Source organism: Panthera leo, chromosome A2 (genome assembly GCF_018350215.1).
Source record: "Panthera leo isolate Ple1 chromosome A2, P.leo_Ple1_pat1.1, whole genome shotgun sequence".
Classification (NCBI taxonomy): domain Eukaryota; kingdom Metazoa; phylum Chordata; class Mammalia; order Carnivora; family Felidae; genus Panthera; species Panthera leo.
The window spans coordinates 116,952,910-116,978,818 of record NC_056680.1 but is presented as its reverse complement, the minus strand read 5'-3'; the positions used below and the strand labels follow the sequence as shown (position 1 = coordinate 116,978,818).

Sequence of the window (25,909 nt, the reverse complement as noted above, 5' to 3'; positions counted from 1 at the left end):
CAGAGACACATGCTGTTCTTTGACCTCCAAAAAGGAGACTTCTCTACGGAAGACAAGCGGCCCCCGAGTGCTGACAGGGACTGCAGGATTTGGCTGTCCCCACCCAGGCCCCACTGCCAATGGCCAGTCTGCAGCTTCCTGAACAGCATCTGCACTGACGGGCCATTCGGCCAACTTGGACAACTGGGGCCACATCTTAAGGGAGATGCCATCAGCCACCTGGGTCTCATACAGACAACAATTAAAAGCAGAGCGGTCTCCAAAGGAAACGGGCAGAAAAAAGTTGACCAGGCCTTTGTTCCGTCATGCCTGTGATACCCAAAAGAATACCACTGTAATGTTTTCTGAGGACTCGGCTTGGTTAATGGGTTCTTATGGTCTCTTGTCATTTTTATTCCTCTGTTCTTTTTCCTTTCTGGCCCTCCTTCAATTTATAATCGCGGATATTTCTGTATGTCTCCATGACCCCTTCCAAGGAAAGACACTATATCAACTTAATGGAAATAAATATTAATATTCATGTGCATACTTAATATCCAAACCCTTTATGAGTGAGCCATATGGGGAGAAGGCAGTATATTATTTCAGGCTGGCTCTAAGGTCCCATGGAGTGAATGAACTCAAAAGGAGATTACTGCAGACCCTGAAGTCAGGAGAAAAAGAAAGAGAGCTTAGGAAGCTGGGCCCTGCCACTAACCAGCAGTCCTATGACTCAGCCTATTTCCTTATCTATAAAATGGGAAGTTTAAAAAATTAGCTCAAAGCTGTTTCATGTCTAAGTGGATCAAAACAATAACAGCCAATACCACACATGACATGTCACACTATTGTGAGTACTTTCTATTCATTAACTCACCTCATCCTCTCAACAACTATATGAAGTACATACTATTTTTAACCCCATTTTATAGATGGAAAAAAACAAAAGCACACAGGAGGTAGAAAATGCTCCCAGCCCCTCAGCTCATAAGTAGCAGAGCCAAGATTTGAACCCAGACAGTCTGGCCTCAGCGTCTGTGTGCAAACCAATGTGCTGTCTCACAGGATGGGTATTCTAGCATTCTGGAGTGGGGACAGAAAGAAATTATAGCGGTGAGAATTCAAGTCGTTTTAACTGCACTGCCTACCATCACCAAGCAATCCAGAGTTAATAACCCACCGGGACTATTCAACCACCAATAAATACTCCCTTATAAACATTCCCTCCAAAGAGGAGAGTTAAAGTCTTCCTTTAGAAGAGCCCAGAACAGTATCACTTAGCAGCCAATGCACTGGAGAACGGATGTTGGTCTGTCGATCCGAAATGTCGTAAATAAAGATAGTTTTTAAGTAGCACCTTTTTAATAAAGCATGTTTGCTTCCTCGCAAATTTTACTTTTGTCAGCTGAACTCCTTAGTAATTTGGCTCTGCTTCACAGCTTCAAGGACCACAGATTTATTCATTACCAGACTCAATTAGCTCATTGTTTTCCTTCTAGAAGATGTGGTCCCAGATGTGCACGATAAGATGTCAGCCACAAGATGGCGCTCTAATATAGGAAATGAACTACTGAGCTAGGCTCTAGATTATTATTAATATTTGGAACACTGATATTCTTCTCCCCCACATAATTATAGGACACTCAACTTTTGCAAAGCACTTTGCTTACAACTCCTGTATGGCCGCAAGAGTTTCTGCACACTTACTTTCTGAGGAAATCTTCCAAACCCTGACGACGCTGATCTACATGCTGGCGATTATTCATGTTGAAAAACAGGTTTTTAGATGGAAGTTCTGGCAGTTGCCTTAGGAAAAAGGAAAAAAAATTTTTTTTAATAATCAAATCAAGGTGGGTTAGGGACAAAATTTCTCCAAGCGAAAGCAAATTATGTTATAATTATCATATAGTTGTATATATTATAGAGTATATATAATAAGGGTATAAGATAATTAATTAACTTAAAGAAAAACCCATTTTTAAAAATTTTTGAGGGCTTTCATGGTCAATACTCAACAGGTTAGTGAAATGCAAGTGATAAATTTTGTATTCAGATGTAGCAGCCACAAAACTAACTAAAGCTATAGATGGCAATCAAGAAGCCTATCAAATCCTTCATGTTTTCTGAATCTTAATGCATGACGAATTTTAAAATATTGAATATAATAATAAAGCCTCCCCAATATCACTTATTTAAATCACTTACACCAGCAACGCATTACTTTGGAGTCTCTGCCTCAGCCACACAAATTCTCTGTATCTTCTTCGCACACAGGATGTTTTCATTGTAAAACACATGCTATTGGTCTGTTTGAAGAAAAAGAAAAATACAAGCCCCATTTAAGGAAAAAATGTTTTTTCCTCCATCTCGAACTCACCAAATGTGCCCATGTTCATTTGCATAGGATTTAAAAAAACCGAAAGCACAGTTGCTCTTGTGCCAGATTCCAATCTTGCACAAAGCCCACCACTATCTATTACATCCCTGAAAAACAGCCGGGATGACATCAACGCGCAGTGTTGCCCTGGGGCAAAGCCTGACCCTGCCGTCCCCTGAGTCCTGAGGTAGCCTCCTGCTCACCTATTAGTACTGCTTTCAAAGATGAATCATAAAAATTAAACAAATCCTGCAGTCTAAATGACCAATAAAAACTCGGGGTCATCCCTTCCATTTTAATACCGTTCACCCATGAGGCTGGAGAAGCCTTTGGGAATTAGAGACACCTTCTTATGGCCCTTGACACGACACCACGAGAAGCCATCATATCCTTGATACGGCCATCAGTACAGATCACACAAACCACCAGGTTTGGTGGTTTTCAGGCATCCTGAAATCACTTTTTTTTTTTTAATGTTTATTTCAAGTAGGCTCCACACCCAGAGCGGGGCTTGAACTCACAACCCTGAACTCAAGAGTCTCACGCTCTACTGACTGAGCCAGCCAGGCACCCCCTGGTATCACTTTTAAACAAGAGAAGAGCATTCTCCTTCTCTACTAGATGTGCAAGGGAGTGCGATCCAAGGTAGAGAGAGGCTTGTGGTACACAGGGACAATTATACCCATGGGGAACCCACGTGCCAGTTCTGGCCCTGCCATATGGCAAGTCACTTAAACTCTAGTTTGCTGAGTGGTAAAATGGGGGTGAAGTAGTACACACCTATTTTACTGGGTGGTCATAAGGATTGATGGTAAGTACCTGACAAATGTTATCTATTAATACTGTTATTAGATAGGAGATGTCGGTTTGCTTCCAGCTACCCTAAGGCAGACTTGGAAAAGCCACCTACAGAGTCCCCATCCTAAGCAGAACAGCAATGCTTCTCCTCGGGGTAAACCCAAGACCAGTAAATACATGTTTCTCCTTTCTCCTTTGTGTAAAACAAGAGAGACTGGCAGATACCTGACTAATGGTTTCGTAAGATTTCTGTTCTCTACATTTATTTCGAACTTCTATTTCATGATCTTTACCCTGCCAAATGAGAGTGTTTTGGGTCCCCAAGATTTTTATTCTTTCAAAAATCATGATTATCCTACCACTTAGCACCTAAGCACCCAGCAGTTGTTTCCCTTGGCGAGTGTGAGTGACTATGTGCCTGAGTTCTTAAACCACCCCCACCCCCACCCCCACCCCCACCCCCACCCCCACCCCCACCCCCATGAAAGGTACGGCACAGCTCCTGGTTCTCCTAAACTTGATAAAGTTCAGGAAACCTCAGAATGCAGACAGATGAAGAGATCTGCCCCCAAAGGAGCTACTGGTCTAAAGCCTGTCACCTTTGACAACACGGCAGCAAAACGCACAAGACGGAGTCTGGGGCACAGTAACATTCTGTGTGTGGATTTCAAAGCTTACTACGGCCTCACTCTCACTCTAAAGTGACCCCTGGGGGACTGAGTCAGCAGACCGTTCACACCAGGACGAGTGTGCTAACAAGGCCTGGGCAGGTGTCCTCTAGAGGACCAGGCCACTGCAGGGACTCCTGACACCTCAGGTAGGACTGAACCGATTTCAACTCCCTTTCATTTCTCTGTTCTGGATTATTGTGGATGTCAATAATGTGGGTGTCAGTTGGAGATCCACCTGGCACCTATGCCAGACAAAGGTCCATCCATAAGTCCTTCATTTGCAGGACAAGGTTAGGAGAGCATATACAGTTCACTAGTTTACAATTCTAAATAAATGCTGAGATTCCACAGTCACCTGGTGTCATTTCTCTTGAGGTTCATTTAAATGGGTTAACTACTGGCTTCTCTACTGCAAAGCCCTATGGGTACAGCACCTAAATGAGGCTGACTAGAGCTCTCTAGTCCCCCCCACGCAGGCCCCCACCTCATTCCTAATCATAAACAGGTATGGATAGTTAGGACCAGACTATGCTGAGATCACTAATTTTTAAGTTCCTCTAAATCTGTTTGCTTATTCTGTTATCTCCCAAGCCAAGAAGATTTAGTCATTGTCAATGTACTAGCATTTCAGAGAAACGCCAGAACACCACCAAATAATATTTGTGGAATCTATCATTTCTGGCTTGAGACAGACATTTCTGAATTCACCTAATGCAACTTATGTAGCAGAGAAAAAAAAATCTACGCTTTCATTAACTCTCTGAGGATAATTAAATTTCATGTCTCCCATGAAGTGTGATAAGGACACACACATTTTTCAGAAGAAGTTAAAAAGGCAACTAAAGAATTACGTTTCATTTCCAAATGCTTACTCTTACATACTCATAATTTTCCACACAGAACACATATCTGGTGGGATTTTATGAGTAAAACCAAAACAAAATCAAAATACAAGGTATACCCTGGCAGTGGTCTTCAACACAATCATCAGAAAAGCAGTTCTAAAAAAAAAAAAAAAAAAAAAAAAGCAAGCAGTTCTGAGTTTTTATTTTCTAAGTTGGAGAACTTTGAAAGAAAAAAAAGGGAAGAAAGGAGAGAAAAAAAAGTTTTATGGCTGATGCCTGGGTGTCTAATCTATCAATTTAACTATTTACAATGGGAAGATTAAAGGTGGCTAGATTTTACTTCACATTGCATACAGTCACAGATAAAATCTGAGTCTATGCTCCCAAGAGAAGTCTGGACTAAATCAGATGGGAAAAGGAACCTATCTTCACGATCAGGTCCAATAAACTATAGCCTGTGGGCCACATCCAGCCTGCCACTTAGCTTTGCAAATAAAGTTTTATTGGAATACAGTTACATCTATTCATTTGTGTATTGTTTAGGACTGCTTTCGCCCGACAATAGTGGAATTGAGTAGTTTTGAGACAGAATGTATACTCCAAAGCTGAAGACATTTACTACCTCAGTGTTTACAAAAAAAGTTTGCTGACCCTTGTTCAAGATGATTACAGAAGGCCATACACCACACAAAAATGCTCGAGATTATGATAAAGTATTACTTCCAAATAAAGTACATCATTTCTAGTTATTTACGTATGTTAATTACGAATCTAGACTAAAGCAAAATAATTGCACGTATTTATTTTCCACTTTCTTATTCTACATATAAAACCACTGCACATCAGTTTCCCAGAAAGCTCTATATCCTCTTAAAACCTAAGATTTATCAGGCAATCTATTACCCAGAAATATGCTATAACAGATCATAAAGAAATACCATTAATGAGCTATAAATACACTTTAACTGTGAATTTTAGATGTATTCACATATTCATACATGAAGGCAATAAACTTTAAAATATTAGTATTAGCAAAGGTACAATAAGCAATTCTAATGAGTAATTTTCCAACTTTAGGAACCAACTTACTACTCCATTCGAGACACAGGCATTAGTTATAATCATCCAAAGTCAGTTATTTGAGATAGGAACATTTTTACAAATATCAATTTGAAGTATAACAGTGTGTCCCATCAAATGCATGATACCTAAAAACTGCCATGATTTCTGCAGACTATTGACTGAATACTTACATGAATACATATCTCATAGTCAATATAAGAATGCCAAAAGTCCTCCTTCTGAATCCGAGGATCTCGAACCCAGACGCTTACAAATTCCTGTAAAGGCATCATAAACAAAGGAATATGTTTCAGAATCGCGAGCAGGGCTGGAAAGAAGGGAGAGAAGCACACAGTACTGGAACAAAACTGAAATGAGCTGTGGTTGTTCATTCTTTTAAAAACAAGAAGTAAAGCTAATGAATCAGGCACTATGGGAAGTCCAAGAGCATTTCTGCCACAAATGGAATTTTTAAAATGGTGTAAATCCAACCTGGGGGTCCTTCTAGGGAGTCTTACAGGTTAATGAAGACCGTAATAAAGTAACTGATGTGTCATTTTGAATCGTGAAATACGTTCAGATTTTTCTCAAATCTTACTTTTCTTTCTTTTTTTCACTTTCTTTACAGCAGCCATTTCTTACTTTTTTCATCTCCCTACGTTAAAACCATAGGCCCTGGGGCACCTGGGTGACTCAGTCAGTTGAGCGTCTGACTTCGGCTCAGATCATGATCTCGCAGTTCGTGAGTTCGAGCCCTCAAATTCGGGCTCACTGCTGTCAGCCTGTCAGTATAGCGCCCGCTTCAGATCCTCTGTACCCCTCTCTCTGCCCCTCCCCCTCTTGCGCTCCCCCCAAATATAAATAAAAATAAATAAGTGAAATAAAAAAACTATAGGCCCTACCTGATAAATCACTTCCTAGAAGAAAATAGAAGAGTGGCAAAGGACATGGGATAAGCAAGCAACGGAAGATGAAAATGACTTTCTACACACCCCACCTTCATGAGAATAAGCAACAATAACTTAGAAAGATGAAACCCTTTAACCCCATACTTTTCTATTTTTTTAAATACACTTTCCCTTATAGTAAATAATTTCACCTTCTTAATAACCTCATGTTATAAGTAAAAAGAGATGTTAAAAAAAATACCTGGTAGACAATCTTGTTCCTTTCAAAAGATAACAAAAATTGGAAATACAGGGTAAAATTTAAAACACAATGGTTTCCAAAAAGTGCTCTTTACTAAATATTCTTAGTATAAAAATATGACATCATATACAACAAACGATTATGTTTGGCATGATAAATCTGAAAGTATTAATTTATTCGCTTGGTGATCACAAATTTGCTAACTGAATTTTTAAATCTTATTACTTATTTTTAAAGATTTCATTTTTAAGTAAGCTCTACACTGAATGTGGGGCTCAAACCCACAACCTGAAGATTAAGAGTTGCACGCTCCACCAATTCAGCCAGCCAGGTGCCCCAAATTCTTTCTAAAGATATTATTTTTAGATAATCTCTATACCCAACATAGAGCTCAAACTCACAACCCCAAGATCAAGAGTTGCATGCTCTACCGACTGAACCAGCCAGGCACCCCTAATTCAATTTATTTTTTTAATTTTCTTAAGTTTATGTATTTATTTTGAGAGAGAAAACGCGAGTGAGCTGGGGAGGGGCAGAGAGAAAGGGAGAGAATCCTAAGCAGCTCTATGCTGTTAGCACAGAGCCCAATGTGGGGCTCCATCCCATGGACTGTGAGATCATAACCTGAGCCGAAGCTGGATGCTTAACTGACTGTGCCACCCAGGTGCCCCAAATTTAATTTTATTTTAAATATTTCAACTTTTTATCTAAAAAGGGGGGACATCAAAGCTGAAATCTTAGGCTTCTGTTACTGCTTTGTGCTGGCACATCTGAGAGGCAGGCTCTGAATGTTCGTAGAGCAGAAGCAGAAGAGAGATGATGGTGTTTTCTGGACAGAGTACCTCTATTCTGTTACACAGACCATAAAATGATCATTTTTCAGCCCAGGGCATTTTTTAAAAAGGCGAAAAAAACCAGCTCACATTCCCTTTTGACACCTATGAAGTTTCACCTTTTTTAAAATTTTTTGTTAATGTTTATTCATTTTTGAGAGACACAGAGAGAGAGAGAGTGCAAGCAGGGGAAGAGGAGAGAGAGAGGGACATGCAGAATCCAAAGCAGCTCCAGGCTCTGAGCTATCAGCACAGAGCCCAACCCAGGGCTTGAACCCACGGTCCAGACCGCAAGATCATGACCTGAGCCGAAGTGGGATGCCCAAACGACTGAGCCACCCAGGTGCCCCTCAAATTTCACCTTCTAAGGCAACATAAACTTTGTTCTTGAATTTGAGACTTCTGCCCTACTGCCTGCCTGAAGGATACAGGGATTATGAGTTAATCTTCCCAAAAGTCTTACTTTAAAAGCTTTCCTTATGTATTTTTTTTAAGTCATTTAGAAGACAGATAATAAAAATAAGACAACATAGTGATGCTCTTTTGGCCATTATTTCTCAAACCCCCTTTTTTAAAGTTTATTTTTATTTATTTTAAGAGAGAGAGCAAGTGGGGGAGAGGCAGAGAGTGAGGGAGACAATCCCAAGCAGGCTCCATGCTGTCAGCACAGAGCCTGACGTGAGTTTCAAACTCACCAACCCTGAGCTCATGACCCAAACTGAAATCAAGAGTCAGACACTTAACCAACTGAGCCACCCAGGCGCCTCTCAAAAGTACATTCTAAATTGTAAGAGAAACTGTTCAGAGATGGAAACTGAAACAGACCCAGGCACCCTGCTCTTAGTCTAACTGTCATTTCCGTCTCCTGTGAGTGTGTGTGTGTGTAACTCATTTCCCTGCAGTACTTTTCACACACCCAGAGTTCTTAATGGACTAATCATCAATGAATCAATGAACAGAAGGGAAAATAGGTTAGGAAGAGAAGACCAGAATCCAAAGCAGACCACATTTATCTTTCCAAACCATGCACCTCCCCCCTCCCCCACACACACACTTAGAGCTGCATTCTGGCTTTCATGGGCCTTGGGGACTTTTGCCTTCATGAGACCTTTCTGCCACACACACACCAAAAAAAAAAAAAAAAAAAAAAAAAATCAAAAATCATACTTTATAACCACACTGACATAAAGAGGAATATATTAATATTATATATTAAAACCTTTCGTTTGATCTGAAAGTTCATTTTATTTTTCTGGTTTAAAAGGGAATTAAAACATTTTCAGTGGCCGACCAACACATGAAAAAATGCTCCACATCACTCATCATCAGGGAAATACAAGTCCAAACCACAATGAGATACCACCCTCACAGTTGTCAGAATGGCTAACATTAACAACTCAGGCAACAACAGATGTTGGCGAGGATGCGGAGAAAGGATCTCTTTTGCACTGCTGGTGGGAATGCAAACTGGTGCAGCCACTCTGGAAAACAGTATGGAGGTTCCTCAATAAATTAAAAATAGAACTACCCTATGACCCTGCAATTGCACTAGTAGGTATTTATCCAAGGGATACAGGTGTGCTGTTTCAAAGGGGCACATGCACCCCAATGTTTATAACAGCACCATCGACAATAGCCAAAGTATGGAAAGAGCCCAAATGTCCATCGATGGATGAATGGATAAAGAAGAGGTGGTATCTATCTATCTATCTATGTATCTATCTATCTACATACAATGGGGTATTACTCAGCGATCAAAAAGAATGAAATTTGCCATTTGCAACTACGTGGATGGAACCGGAGGGTATTATGCTAAGCGAAATTAGTCAGAGAAAGACAAATATCATACGACCTCACTCATAGGAGAACTTTAAGACACCAAACAGAAGAACATAAGGGAAGGGAAGCAAAGATAATATAAAAACAGGGAGGGGGACAAAGCATAAGAGACTCTTAAATATGGAGAACAGACAAAGGGTTTACTGGAGGGGTTGTGGGAGGGGGGATGGGCTAAATGGGAAAGGGGCATTAAGGAATCTACCCCTGAAATCATTGTTGCACTATACACTAACTAACTTGGATGTAAATTAAAAAAAAAAAATTAAAACGTCTTCATGTTTTAATGAAAACCCCTAAAAGCAGTGTGGGCCTTGATCACCACTATGCCTACACTGAGCAAGGCAGGACATTGATAACAGCAGGCAAGGTTATTGTGCATGCCCCCACTCCATCCCTCCACCACCCTACAGCCAGAAGGCACCCAGTCATCAGGTCACATGTGGGCCATGAGCCCTCACAGGGTGCTGGCAGCTCCACTTTTCCACTGGAGAGGCCGGAGTTCTTGAATATACCAAAAGGGGAATTAAATATTTCCAACGGATCAATGTTCTGTATTTTTTTTCAAATGTTTATTTTTGAGAAAGAGAGAGAGAGAGCGCGCGCTATGCACGCTAGCTAGGGAGGGGCAGAGAGAGAGAGGGGGGGGGAACAGAGGATCAAAGCAGGCTCTGCGCTGACAGCAGAGAGCCTGCTGTGGGGCTCGTACCCACAAACTGTGAGACTGTGACCTGAGCCGAAGTCGGACACTTAGCTGACTCAGCCACCCACATGCCCTTCAGTGTTCTATATTAATAGCAGAAGATATGCACCTGTTAGTGAAATAGTGGGTCTCTACACAGACTAAACAAAAATGAAAAGAAAAGGAAATCCATTTGTCAATGTGTACAAACTTGTGATTAAAAAAAAAAAAATCTAAACTAAAACTATAAAACCCACAGTTACTACAGTGTCACAACGCCCCTGACCACTCAACATTCTATTAATCGATGATGGTAGCAATGACAAATAGTTCTGGGGGAAAAAAAGGGGGGCTTTTATTTCCCCCCACTATCTGCTTGCTACAGCCCAACCATTAACATGTAAGCTTTGAGTAACATGTCCCGTTTCATGGAAAGAGCACTGAATTTATGGTCACAAGACTAGGGATAAATTCTGGTTCACGGCATTCTAAATTATGAACTTATTCACTGAGCCTCTGTTTCCACATCTGGAAAATGGGAATAATGCCTGTTCGAACAATATCCCAGCTATTTGTTACAAGTATCAAATTATAAAACACCAGTGGAAACCCTGGGAAGTTTTTCATTAAGTACTACATAAAGGTAAAGTATTATTACACAGAAAGGAAAATGCTTAAAATAAACCCAAAGCATTGAGACCTTCCCACAGACACTGGAAATAAAAAATTAAGCTAAACCAATTGTATGTGTTTCTTAAAGTACAAAAAATTATTAATTTAAGAACCCAGCAGCAAACACGCTAACACTGTAATTTTTCAGCAAAACTCAGACTGACCTAAGGATTTCACAGTACTTGCCCAGAGCAAGCGCCTCATAATATTTATAGAAGGGATGGACAACATAATGAAAAATTACAGTAAAAAAGTCTTTTCTTCATCTCAATGGGTTGGAATTCTCAGACTCTGCTATTATTGTTACTTATTAAAGTCTACTCTTTACATAGGGAAGGACATGTTGAATACATATTCAAAAACTTTGCTGGGGGAAAAAAAGTCTTGTAAGAGCAGCAATGTATTTTTTTTAATGTTTATTTATTTTTGACCGGGGTGGGGGGGTGCAGAGAGAGAGGGAGACAGGGAATCCGAGCGGAACCCAACATGGGGCTTGAACCCATGAACCGTGAGATCATGACTTAAGGGGAAATCAAGGATCAGACACTTAGCCTACTGAGCCACTCGGGCCCCCCCAAGAACAGCAATGCATTTTAAATGCACATTTAAAGTCAACTATGGTGCTAAAACTCCAAATATTTTTTCAATCTTGAAAATTTTTAACTTGGTAGGAGGGCTAAATTTCCCTATTCCTTTGTGGATGGTGAGCTCTTCCCTTCTCACTCTCTTAAACATCGCTAGGGCCCTGAGAGCCACCCCCAGCTGCTGTTTTTCACACCCAGATGCACTTCCAGGATGATCTCATGCAAACATATGCTTTCGAGCACCCAGCAGGAGCTGATGATTCCATCCCCAGCCCAGCCTGGGCGTCTCTCCACATCTCCAGCCTCTTGCCTAGAAGTCTCACGAGCACAGAGTCTATACCATTGCCACACACCGCATCCTTCTCCCCCATCTCATCTCCAGCAACCCCGCCTGAAACGCAATTATGCCAGACTTCGCCTGCACCCAGGTCATCCCCCACACTAAGACAAGAATGGCCCCAACGCACACATCTGGGGATGTCACTTTCCTGCTAAAAGTCCTTCAAAACCTATGCCATAATTTTCAAGATCAAGTTCAGACTCCTTAGGTAGCACAACATGATTTTCGCTCTACTCATGGCCAAAGGCTAAACAAAGGTCGCCTACATGACATGCCAGTTCAGCCCTCCATGCCTTTGAACATACTGTTCCCTCTGCCTGGACTGTGATCCCTACCCTACTTTCCGCTTTCTTCTTCATCATCATCTTCCTCTAGCCTTCATGGTCTGCTAACTCCAATTCTTCTTTCAAAATGCAACTCAGTCTCTGGAAATCCTGCAGTTCACCCAGTCTGATTCATCTGACCCTCTTCCGAGCCCCTAACACCTCCGGGCACATCCTGGGCACTGTCCCTACTTGCCACAGCTTACTGTGCTGTGATACCTGTAGGTCCCCTCTCTCGGACACTGAGGTCCTTCAGGGTAGCCCAGGCCGTCACAGCCAGCCTGGGTGCCTGGCACAGCCAATGCATTCCATTAATATCACCTAATGAATAAATGAATGCCTGCAGGAATGAATGAACTGCCTTCGGGAAAAAAACAAGATCCAACCTGAACTGGAATAATATCCTCATCCGCTTGGGTTCTTGGACTCCGTGAATTAATGAGAAGTTATTTAGCAGCTGGTCTAAAGTTTATCTTAATTTACCAAACCCCTTCCTCTAAGGGTGTGCCAATTAACAGCATATGGCTACGCGAGCGATGTTTAAGATCTATGAGAACAAACTGTTTTCGAGCACCCTAAAGAACTCTAGAAGCACCTATTTACATAGAAATAATTGAAAATCATCCTGATAGCTTCAATAACTTGGGTCCCCGAAGACCCGTGCCAGACGACAATTTGTTTGCCTAGTTGGAGTTAAAATATGTACTTGAAAGTAATAAAAGTACATTTATTTTAAAATATTCTATAATTCAGATGGGCCTCCCCTCCCCCACCCCGCAATTAGTAGGAATTAGTGAAGTTTCGCCGTACATCCAGCTATGAATAGCACACCCAGGAAGCCAAGGTTCACCTATAATCTCTTAATTAGACGCATCCCTCACGATGCTGCCCACCATCCTTCAAAGGAATGTTGACAGCTTGTCAGCCGCAGAGGACAGTTCCGAGTTCCACACCTACAATCATATGGATTTCCTCTGAAAATTGCTTCAGCAGCAGCAGTCAGTCAATTTAATAACCTTATTAAACACTTTAATGACTTCTTGGGCCTAATGACTGTATCTAGTGTGGAGGAAGAAGCCAGGCAGAGTAGAATTAAAAATTTAAACTAACTGATCCCTACTGTTCTCCATGTGGGAAAAGGCTTCTGAAGAAAGAGAGACTGCTAGACTCTTTGAAAATCTAATTCCTGTGTTCTCTTATAATAATCGCTCTTTGATTGTAATGCATCCTGTCCCCCACCACCACTGCCCCAGGTTCAACCTTTGTCTATTTACTCGTCTACCTTGTCTTCTCTTCCTTAGCCCTGATAGGAGATGAAATTAACAATAAAAATAACTGTATTATATAGAGCACTGTGGCAAGCGTTTTACATATGTTTTTCTTTAATCTTTACAACAATTCTAAGGAAGCGGTCAATTAATTATCTGTCCCATTTTACAGATAAGGAAAGTAAGGCTTCTAAAGCTTAATTTAAGCAACTGGCCCAAAGCCAAACAGCCAACAGGCTGAGCTATTGGCCATTTCAATATTCAAACTCAAAGCTTGTGCTCTCAAACATTCTATCTAGCGGTACTTTTGGCAATGATAAATCTCAGATGATTTCCATCTTCTCTGTAATTATTTTGGAGGGAAAATATTATCTTTGTTGCTCTTAGCCAATATCAGTTCAAACGACATGCTCTTCTCAAAGGCTTTCTATTCCATTTTTATATTTCTAGCCCCAAGCACAGTAGTAGCACATAGCAAGTCCTCATGAAATGTTAGAAAATTAATCAAACAACTGATTACAGAGATGACTCAAAAACAAAGAACGTAGATTCTGTATGCTGAAAATTACAAGATGCAGTTGAAAGAAATCAAAGAAGTCTACACTTCTCTGTATATGTCTACATAAGTATATGTCTGTACTGTGTTCATGTATTGAAAGACTCAACACAGTAAAGAGATCAGTTCTCTCCAAACTGATCTATGGGTTTAATGCAATTCCTGTATCAATCCCAGTAAGATTTTCTGAAGACACAGATGAGATTCTTCTAAAATTTACATGGAAAGGGACAGACCCTAGAATAGCCAAAACAATTCTGAAAAAGTACAAAAGAGTGAAAAGAATCCCCCTGCTGCAGTAATCAAGACAGTACAGTATTGGGAGAGGTACACAGATCGACAGAACAGAACAGAAAACCCAGAAATAGACCTATACAGGGATGTCCAACTAACTTTTGACAAACGTGTAAAAACAATTCAATGAAGGGGGCGCCTGGGTGGCTCAGTCGGTTAAGCGTCCGACTTCGGCTCAGGTCATGATCTCGCGGTTTGTGAATTTGAGCCCCGCATCAGGCTCTGTGCTGACAGCCCAGAGCCTGGAGCCTGCTTCAGATTCTGTGTCTCCCCTTCTCTCTGCCCCTCCCCTGCTCATGCTCTGTCTCTCTCTGTTTCTCAATAATAAATAAACAAACAAAAAAAATATTTTTTAAATAAAAAAACAATTCAGTGAAGTATAGACAGCCTTTGAACAAGTGGCTCTGCAGCAATTAGACATCGACAGGCCCAAGATGAACTTTGACCTGACCCTTGCACCTTCCACAAAAATTAATTCAAACGGATCATATATTTAAATGTAAACACAAAACCATAAAACAGTTAGGAAAAAATATGAGAAAATCTTTGGGTCCTAGGCGTAGATGAAGAGTTCATCGACTCGATACCAAAAAGGATAATACACATAAGGAAATGGTTATACAGTGGACCTCACCAAAACTAAAAACCTTTCCTCTGCAAAAGACCCTGAAAAGAAGTTGAAAAGACAAATGACAGACTAGAAGAAAATATTTGCAAATCACACATCCTTCAAAGGACTTGTACCTAGAACATATAAAGAACTCTCAAAACTCAACATTTATGTGGCACCTGGGTGGCTCAGCAGGTTAAGCGTCTGACTCCTGATTTCAGCTCAGGTCATGATCTCAGGTTCCTGAGTCTGAGCCCCACATCAGGCTCTGTACTGACCACAAGGAGCCTGCTTGGGATTCTTCCTCTCCTCTCTCTCTGTCCCTCCCCACACAAGCTCTCTCGGTCTCTCTCAAAATAAATAAATAAACTTAAAAAAACAAAAACAAAATTCAACATTAAAAAAAATAAAGAGTTCGATTAGAAAATAGGCAAAACACACACAGAGACCTTTCATCAAGGACATATAGATGGCAGACAAGGACATGAAAAGTGGTATAACATCATTAGCCACTAGGAAATGCAAATCACCACCATAATGTGACATCACAGCACCTACCAGTTTCTGGGGGTGTTATCCCTATAGTTTATGTTAGCCATTTTGATAGGTGTGGGTTTTTTTTTTTAATTTTCACTGTAGCCTAGCTTTGTAGTACAGGAAGCATAACCTTGTGCTAATTGTAAGAATATTTACTCAGATTACAAAAAGACAAGTAGGGACAAAAGCTAATAAATCAGAACCTCTAAGTGCTAATGAAGAGTAATTTTTCATAGCCTTGATGAGAATTTTCTATCACAAAAATGAAAACTTGTTTCATTATGTGTTCACTTTCTCAGGACTTTTTTTTTTCCTATTCCAAAGTATGTTTTACATGCTTATGTGTTTAAACTAAGGATTCATTCATATTTTCATTCATTCATTCATTCATTCATTCATTCAACTAAAGAACATGGACTCTGTGCTAGGCACTGTTCTAACTTGTAGAATTTAACCAATGTCTTATTCACCAGTGTTCTGTTCAGGACTCTCACATAACAATCTCAAAACTAATATTTAACCTATTTTGCACACTACATTCTTTACAAATAACAAGCTTGAAAGGCAGAAGGAATGCATCAAGTGAGCTTCCTATTTCCTAATAACAGTTATGACAAATCACCTAAAGGAATACTACAAGGGATGTTACTTTCTACTTTATAGCTTGGAGGGTGTTTAAATGCCATGCTCTGGCAGTTTTGAATGATGATTTTTAAGAAAGCTTTTATTACTTTAGGAGAAATAACCATGGATAAGATTCACTTAGACCTGCCTTTTGTATGACTTATAACAGTTCGTGATGTTGCAAGCTTTTTTATACAAGTAGGGTTCAAAATTAAGGAGAGTTACCTTTTGTATCTCGTAATACATTAGGAAAAGTGCAGTGGGAAAAAACTCATCTTTTGCAGTAAGAAGTAATTGCCAACCTGTATTAAACTATACCACAGGACACAATCAGCAAAATCCAGTTTGTGAAAATATCTACTGAACAAAAAAATGTAGTTTCTTCAACAAATTAATTACAAAAGGGGAAAAAGGCAGAATAACAGACTGTAAGCAAAACAGTAACTAAATGCAATGTGTGGTCCCTATTTGGATCATAATGAGAACTAAATATATACATTCCCCCTACCCCCAACAGAATCCAAAAAACTTGAACACTGACTGAAGATTTGATGGTATGAAAGAATTAATGCTAATTAGTTAAGGTGTAATAATCTGGTTTGTTCCTAAGAAGGGTCATTTGTTAGAAATGTGTACTGAAATATTTACAGATGAAAATACACAACGTCTAGAATTTGTTTCAAAGTAATTCACTGCCTGGTCCCACGAAAAAATGAATATGGGTGGGGGATAGCTTGGTCATGAATGAACAATGTGCTAATTGTTGAATCCCTAGAATAACGTAATGAACCCTTGTGTACCTCTCTGCTTTGTGTACGTTTAAAATTTCACAATGAAAGGTTACAATCAGAGAAAGTAAAAGGGAAGAAGGGAGAGAGGAAGGGAGGGGGGGGGGGTCATCCTAAGATGACTGCTTTATGAAAAGGAACAAATGTGGCACCTGAAAGTGAAAGCAAGTCAGAAACAGAGACCTAAAATGTTAACCATTTATTCAACATTTATTGACACCATTAACATAATAGCCTAATACTTATCTACCTTAAAAAATAAGATTTTTTCATTCCTATAAAAATAAAACATGTATGTAATTAAAGAGAGATACATAAAATTTCAAACACAGATGAATACACCATGAAAATGAAGTCCCCTACATGCTGGACGCCCTGCTTTTTGTCTACCTAGTGAGGACTTTTATAATTTTTATATTATATATAGATATAGAATTGGCATGTGTATGTATATATATTTAATTTTAACACAAATGGGATAATATAAATACTGTTTTGTATCCTGCTTTATTTACTGCACAATCTTTTAGAAACCTTTATATGTTGAGCATATATAATTCAATGTAATTTGCTTCAAAAGTGTTAATTTTAGGGGCACCTGGGTGGCTCAGTCGGTTAAGCATCCGACTTCAGATCAGGTTGGGATCTCGTGGTCTGTGCGTTCGAGCCCCGCGTCGGGCTCTGTGCTGACAGCTCAGAGCCTGGAGCCTGCTTCGGATACTGTGTCTCCCTCTCTCTCTGCCCCTGCCCTACTCATGCTCTGTCTCTCTCTCTCTCAAAAATAAATAATAAAAACATAAAATTTTTAAAAAACAATAAAAGTGTTAATTTTAGCACAGTTTTGGATATACAGAAAAATCCCCACTTATCTCACATCCAGTTTTTCCTATTATTATATCACACCACACAGGCAAAGAAGGAAAAAAAAAATTTGTTTGGCGGAGTAGGAGAGCGTTCTGTCTTGTCTCGTCACTTGCCTTCAAAGTCCCCAGCATCACAGGACCCAGGTGGAAGGCCTGCTTATGGGATATTCTTTAATGACATTCGCTGGTTCCAGCCCAGTCAGTTTCCAATCAGTTTCCCAATAAGGAAAGTATGCTTTCCTAGAGCGAGCCCAAGAGGTTGCCATCAGTCAGCAAAAGCATATCCTGAGCATGTAAATGTTAAGTTTTGAGGCAACACATCCGAAAGAGCAGCACATCCCTGGCATCTTTCCGTGTAGGGCCCTGTCTCCTCCCTCGGCGGCAGGGTCCTCATGGTCCCTGGAACTCTCCTGGGCCCACCTGGATCCGTTCCATTCAGGGTATCCACTGCCACAGAGCTGAGGATTTATTGCCACTAGGTGTCAATACTGGTATTTGCCGCTCTACCCAGAATCAAGTATGTACATTTTGAAGAAAAACCCTCATCCTAAAGGTATACATTTCTCAAGGTAGAATTCAGTCGTCATGATCCAGGAGAGCAGAGGAGATATACATCCCATCCCCCACACCTACACCCACAAAAGGGGTTTCAGCCCACCCTTCCAGTCATATCACAGAGGCTGGACTGTCCCATTTACACCACGTGAGCCCTGGGCAGAGGAAAAAACCCAGTGCCCTGGAGGGACCAGAATGTGGGACGTCATGAAACACTGTCCGGCAGGAGGGAACTGTTTATTCACACATCACAGAAGAGGAGCTCAACGTGGCAGAGAGCAAGGGCCTTTAGTGACGCAGAAAAGCCAAACTGCTCACTCTGGACATTAGAATAGAAAAAGAACAAAAATGCCTGACTCCACGAAAGACAATCTGAAACACGTTTCCTGACACAGCCACCTGCCTTTTCATTAGGATACTGGGTTCTGTCTCATTAAACAGAAGAGTTGATTCAGTTGAGTCCACCTAATTATTCTTATTAAAATATGTAACCATAATATTTTAATTGTAAATTAAAGTTGCATGCATGAATGAATCTGAATTCATTTTAATTTTACAATGGCCCAATGCCAGGGCCTTTTTATGGGGAAGATCCATCAGCTTGCATACTGTTCTCCTGGGAATCCAAACCAATGTGCAAATGGAATATGTTTAACTAACAAGGGAAACTCTCGCTCCCTGTTCTCCTCTCTCTAGATTTATTACAATAATAAAGCTATTTTAACAAGAGAGACTAGATTTGGTTACCCACCCCCCACATCTATAAAATTTTTTTTTTTTTTTACCAAACTTCTAGGCTGGCTCTATCAGTTAGGTAGAACCAACATGTCCCTCTTAGGCCATCTGAATTTTAAACAAAGGTAGTAAATAGGTCTCACTTCATGTGCCAATGTCAAGATTAATTAGGAATGTCTGCTATGGGCACTGAGTGGAAAGTGCTTACACACACACTGAGTCCTTGGTCTAGATTCTAGAACAATCAGTGACACTACATTCAGCCCTTACATATGCAGTCAGGTGGGAAATGAATTATTTCCACTGAACAACAACCAGGCACTAGGATATTGAAAAGCTCAGCCAAAACCTTCTCTACTTCTGACCACACCGACTACAGGTTAGGTGGTGAGGTAAAAATACCTTTTTATAATTGAGGCTTTAGGAAAGCCTCTTCTTGACTTCTAAGCGGAGGCCTGAGGATAAGGAGGAGTTAGCCACTCCACTCAACATGGAGTGAAGTCTGGGGGAGGAGAGATTATCCAAGCAGTGGGGAAAACATCTGTGAAAGCCCAGGGGCCCAGAGGACACAGAGCATTCGAGTCTGCAAAATAAGCTCCAAAATAAGAAGTGAGAAGTGCATCGGGGCAAAGGGAGGCACAGAAGATGAGCCTAGAGAAAGAAGCAGGGTCCAATTATAGAGGGTCTTAGTCACACATTTAGGAGTTTTAACTTTGTTTAAGAGCAATGCCATTAGAAGCCAGGAGATCATTCTGGCCACAGGAAAACAGTGGACTGTCTGAGCAACACTACATTACAATACATCCAGAACCTGGCCCGGCTATGCTCAGTTCTTGCTGACAAAGGCTAACATAAATTTCCAAACATTAAATCTCTCTCTTCTTATCATACTTTTTTCCTTTTCAGTTGAAGGACTTTCTAGTTTAAAATTCCTTAATTTTATGGGGCGCCTGGGTGGCTCAGTTGATTAAACGTCCTCCTGTTGGTTTCAGCTCAGGTCATGATCTCATGGTTTCATGAGTTTGAGCCCCACATCAGGTTCCATGCTGACAGGGCAGAGCCTGCTGGGAGTTTTCTCCCCCTCTCTCTCTGCCCTTCCTTTATTCGCACACACTGTCTCCGTCTCTCTCAAAAAAAAAATAAACTTTAAAAAATTACTTTAAAATTCCTTAATGTTATAATATTATTATTATGTTTATTTATTTTTGAGATAGAGAGAGCATGAGCAGGGTAGGGGCAGAAAGAGAGAGGGACAGAGGATCCAAAGCAGGTTCTGTGCTAAGAGCACAGACAAAGTCAGATGTTTAACTGACTGACCCACCCAGGCACCCCAATGTTATAATATTATATAATTATTTATAATAAAGGACTTTTGCAAGATCAATAAAACACTTTCTTTATGTAGGTGGTTAAATTATTTTTCGTGTTGTAGTTTTTATTAATTGAAATGCGTTTGTAATCAAAATCAAGTGCTTAAACCAAGTAAAAAATTTAGAAAATTAAAAATTAAGAAATTTTTGGGGCGCCTGGGTGGCTCAGTCGGTTAAACGTCCGACTTCAACTCAGGTCATGATCTCGCAGTCCGTGAGTTCGAGCCCCGCGTCGGGCTCTGGGCTGATGGCTCAGAGCCTGGAGCCTGCTTCCCATTCTGTGTCTCCCTCTCTCTCTGCCCCTCCCCCGTTCATGCTCTGTCTCTCTCTGTCTCAAAAATAAATAAACGTTAAAAAAAACTTTTTTTTTAAATTAAGAAATTTTCAAGTAAACCCTCTAATTGGAAAAAGTCTTTGTTGCTTTCATTGGCAGTTTTCCCCCCTACGAGAACTTTTTTTTTTTTTTGAGAGAGAGCACAGGTGCACACAAGTGGAGGAGGGGCAGAGAGACAGGGAGGAGAGAGAATCCCAAGAAGACTCCAGGATGTCCGTGCAGAGCCCAACACGAGGCTTGGGGCTCAATCCCACGAACCATTACATCATGATCTGAACCAACACCAAGAGTAAAAAGCTTAACCAGCTGAGCCACCCAGGCACCCTTCTCCCCTAAGAGAACAAGGTTTAAAATGTGCCCTTGGAATGTGCCATCAATCGCATAGTCTCACTCTCTCGGCACTGCCTGCCCAGTGGTCAGGACAATGCAGGTGGTGTAGTGAAGAGTTCACCTCACCCAGAGAGAGGTCTGGCCTCTGCCCTCAGCTACTGGGAGGTGATCTCTAGGCCCCTGGAACATCCTGCCTGACAGAGGTACCTTTGCCAGCCTGGGCTTTGGCCACCAGACAGTCCAACAATGTGCATATGATGGGAGTTCAGTTGTACCAAATGCAACCTCTGGAGGAACTGGAGACTAAAGATATTAGCCTGACCCCAGGAGGAGTAGAGACTAAAAGGCAGCCACACAGGAGGACGCCCGGGTGGCTCAGTCGGTTAAGCGTCCGACTTTAGTTCGGGTCATGATCTCACGGTTCGTGGGTTCGAGCCCCACATCGGGCTCTGTGCTGACAGCTTGGAGCCTGGAGCCTGCTTCATGAAGATTCTGTATCTCTCTCTCTCTCCCCCTCCCCTCTCCCACTCACGCTCTATCTCTCTCGTTCTCTCTCTCAAAAATAAACATTAAAAAAATTAAAAAAAAAAAAAAAGCCACACAGGGAGTATGTGACCGAGCCGCAGTAAAAACTGGACACCAAATGCCCTGCTGAGCTCCCCTGCACATATCCTCACACATCAATGGTGGGAGCGTAACTCCAGCAACTCCATACAGAGAAGACGAGCAGGAGCTCCACATCTGGATGCCTCCCCAACTCTGTCCTCTGCATCCCTTCCTTTGGCTGGTTCTAATTTGTGTCCTTTCCCTGTAATAAGCCGTCACTGTGAGTATCATAGCTCTCTCAGTGAATTCTGTGAGTCTTACGAACTATCAAAACTGAGGATGCTTTTGGGAATCCCTGAAATTGTAACTGGTGTCAGAAGTGACAGAAGTCATGTGGGGACTTGTAGTTTGGCCAACTTCACAGAGAAGGTATTTCCTGAAATAAGCAAATAAGTATTTCCTGAAATTTCCCAGTGTTGTTTAATATAGAGACAAGAGAGAAGTCCTGGTATTATGTGAGGTTACCTCTGTGGGGAGGATAGGGGGGACTGATGGAAAGGACCACACAGCAATGTCTGGGGGGCTGGAACCACCTATAGCTGAGTGTGGTTACACAGGTGTACACATAAGGGATAATCTGTTGTACACGTAAGATTAAGGAATTTTATGCATTTTACTGTTTATATGTTATACCCCAAAAGTTAAAAAACACTGTCTTTGAAAACAGGAGAGCCAAAAAAAAATGTAAAAAAAAATAATAAAAAGAAAATGCAGGAGCCCAGCCTGGAATTAAAGGGTAGAAGTGAGCTGGAGTAATTAGAATATGAACCCAAAGACAGGGCTGAAAGTAAGGATGTGAGATCTAGCAAAGAAGCTTCTGGAATGATTCTCTGAAATGGACTTCTTGGATTGTTTAGTGCTTTAAACTTGGACAAGGCAAACTAAGGACCATGTGGCCGTGTGTGTGTGTGTGTGTGTTGCGTACTCCCTAACAAGTCCCTCTGCCACTGTTCAGTCTCATTAGGCTCACCCAGTGACAAAGTGTGTGATACAGGAGTAGGCAGGGTAGGACACATGGGTACTCCGAAGAGAGGCCACTCAGCAAAGGGTTGGTGTGGTGGTTACCCTACCCTCCGCCCAGTCAGATAAAGCTCAAGAAGCCAGGACTGGAGGCCTGGGAGGTGAGACTGGGTTCAGGAAAGAACAGCGTTCTCTGAACTGTGTGAAAACAAGCCAAGAGATCTGAGAGGTAACAAGCCAAGTGAAAGTGAAACTAATGGCGGACAGTTCCCCTGGGTCATTACCAGAGGTGGGGGGATTCACTCATGAGGCAAGAGAGTAGAAAACCAAGAAAGCAAGAGGGAGACTGTTCAAAGCAGAGGGTGATAGTCAGAGCCTGGGAGAAATCTGAGTCATGGAAAAAGATATTTTTATAAGCAGTGGGTGGAAGTGAGCAAGGAGCCAGCTCAGTCACTGGAACCAAGGAATGAGGGCCGAGGACGCATCGATGTTGGGAAATGGGGGCAGCGGGGGCAGTGAGGACAGGAGGGCAGGTGTTTTGTTCTGTCGTTAGCCCTCCTCTAGGATGCCCTGAAGTATCGTGACTCTTCACCACAGACTGATGGTTACTGAATGAAGAACTAATCCGCAGTGAGTCAAAATGCATGGATTATTTATCTTTGGATTTGTGATGACATACCTCTTTCTGTTGTTCTGGAAACATCTTCAGCACAGGATACAATCAATCTGAAAAATAAGATACCAACAGTCAGTGATTTGGAAGCAGAAATGTCTCTCATGGCCTCCCACCAAAATCCTCCAAGGGAAAATGTCTCTGCCTCCTCAGTCCCTGAAAGATGAACCTCTGCTCCTCCTCCCTCCTATCCACTGCTGACCAGACCAAGGTGAACATCAGACTGATGTTTAGGACATGGCAAGTCTGAGGCAGTTGGATGCTGACAGGCGCTCAAACCCGAAGGCCAGGCAGAGTGTAGCTACAGGTGAAGCCTTGGTAAGTCAGAGCCTGGAGGTGGGGGAGCAGGGTGGCCATGGGGGGCCGGCAGAGGATGCCCACTGGCAGAGAAATGGAGACAATGGAGATGCCCAGAGAGAGCCACTGCTAAGAACAGCTCTGATGGCTTTACCAGCAACCAGACATTCAAGGAACGGGTCATTCCTGTGACATCTGAACCACTTCAGTGTTCAGACGAGAAACGGTGTGGGCCCCAAGAGGGATAAGGGTCAGCACCTTGATTCCAGTCAGTACAACCAACCTGATGGGTCATTCCAGGCCCTGAAGGTCCCTGGGATTGTCTGCTGGATTTTAAACCCCATTTATTACATAAGCTCATTGAATCTGACACCTGCTCTCTGTCAAAGAAAATTAAAATCCCCTAGCTGTATCCCTGCACACGTATTCTTACGACGGAAAGGTGGCTATGACTGTGTCATCACTGTCTGTCTTTATTTTGACCATAGGTGTCTGGGTCCATTTTCCGGATACTTTTTACCATCCACAAAAATCTCCTGAGCCTCTACTAACATCCTTGGGACTGCAGGGAATATAAGGAAGCGAGAACCCTAGCTTCAGCCTCCAGACCCACATGATGTTGCTGATAAGATGCCGCACAGCAGGCAGAGGAAAGGACCTGCTGCAGGAGGAGAGTGGACTGCACGTGAGTGGCCGGAGAGTTTCCAAAGGGAAGGCAGTTCCTGTCACCTGGGAAACACAGGAGGACCCATGGAGAACACAGGAATGTCAGCATTCACGGAAGGAAGAGGGACCTCCAAGGAACAGGGGTGGTAGCAGCATGCACAAAGGAGGGAGAAAAGCATGATGGACAGTCAAGAGAAGGTGGGCAGGCCAGTTCCACTGTGGGAAAGGGATAGCGGGGGTGGGCCAGGTTGCACTGTTGCTGCCAAAAAGATATGCCCAGGTCCTAACCTCCAGGACCTATCTAGAAAAAGGGTCTTTGCAGACATAAAGAAGAATCTCAGATGTGATCATCCTGAATTATTGTGGGTTCCGAATACGATGACAAGTGTTTCAGGAGAGACAGAAGAGGAGAAAACCTGCACACAGAGGGGAAGCCGTGCGAAGATGGAGGCAGAAATTGCAGAGGGGCAGACACAAGCCAAGGACACCCGGAGTCACCAGAGGCAGGGGAAAAATGTCCCCCTAGAGACTCCAGAGGGAGCACGGTCCTGCCAACACATTGATTTCAGACATCTGGCCTCCAGAATTACAAAAGAATAAATTTCTCTTGTTTTAAGCCACGAAGTTTATGGTAACTCCTTTTGGCAGCCATAGGAAACCAATACAGAAAGGGTCTGCGGGGATCAGATAGAAAAGACAGGCTGGGGTCGTAACTGTGGAAGGGGTGGGAATTCATTTATTCACTCGGAAAATTTACTCGGCATATTTACTCGGCAAATATTTATGGCACTCCTACTATGTGCCATGTGCTGGGCTAGGAGTGGGGCACACAGGGGACTACAGCATACACCAGAAGCTCAGAAGATGACTTTATAACCATAATGTGGAAGGGAGAGGAAAGGAAAGGACACCTGTTTCAAGAACGGAGGGACAAAATAGGGGGTGGAGTGGGGAGCTGGGAAGGCTTTACTGAGAAAATGGCACTTGAGCTGAGACCTAAAGGATGGTGTGGTTTAGCGTGGAATGCAAAAGGAGAAACATTCTGAGCAGAGGGACTGGCATGTGCAAAGGGGTGGAGGCTGGGAGGAGCAGCTAGAGGGCCGGGTCATTGAAGGGGTTCCTGCATTGGATAAAACTTACACCAAGAGTTGCATCCATCTCAGGACGGGTCTCGTTTCCTACACACCCTGCAATGCACCACACAGCTGAGTCTCTGCCCAGGTGGGTCTTCTACTCTCATGCCTTCACCCCTTCCAGACCCCCCTGCAAAGCTCCAGTCCTTTTCCAGGATTCTGCTCAGAAACCACTTCCCCTCTTCTTGCCCCAGCTCTCTGCGCCATTACACAATCCCCTGCCATCATGACCCTCATCTGCATCACAATATTTATATATGCTATCTATATGACCCCAATTGAGTCAATTTCTCCAACAGAGTGTATCTGTGCTTTCCTGTGTAATCAAAGGAAATGTGTAATCTTCTGTGAAGGAGATGTGAGCATCCTCACCTTACAAGTAAGAAAACAGAAGATCAGAGGGAACAAGTTGTCCAAGGTCACACAGCCAGTGACAGAATTCCAGTCTACTTTCAACTCAAGCCAGTCTGCTTCCCGACCCTGTTCTTTCCATTGCCCAAGGTTGCACCCATGACTGTGTCATATGAACCAATGGGTCAAAGTTTGGGTCTTAATTCTC

General features: G+C 42.1%; 1 protein-coding gene across 5 annotated transcripts in view; it reads right to left on the bottom strand.

The window, feature by feature from the left end:
• SNX10 (sorting nexin 10) overlaps positions 1–25,909 on the bottom strand; it is a 73,424-nt gene that overhangs the window by 7,496 nt on the left and 40,019 nt on the right. For 4 of the 5 annotated variants that reach the window (XM_042920656.1, XM_042920647.1, XM_042920635.1 and 1 more), the window contains 4 exons: positions 23,261–23,307; positions 5,924–6,010; positions 2,185–2,285; positions 1,687–1,785 (listed from right to left, as the gene is read on the bottom strand). In XM_042920656.1, the coding sequence (XP_042776590.1) occupies positions 1,687–1,785; positions 2,185–2,285; positions 5,924–6,010; positions 23,261–23,284 (311 nt within the window). In that variant the 5' untranslated portion in view covers positions 23,285–23,307. Of the gene's footprint in view, positions 1–1,686; positions 1,786–2,184; positions 2,286–5,923; positions 6,457–23,260; positions 23,308–25,909 lie in introns of those variants that run through there. The other variant, XM_042920615.1, reaches the window with a different exon arrangement.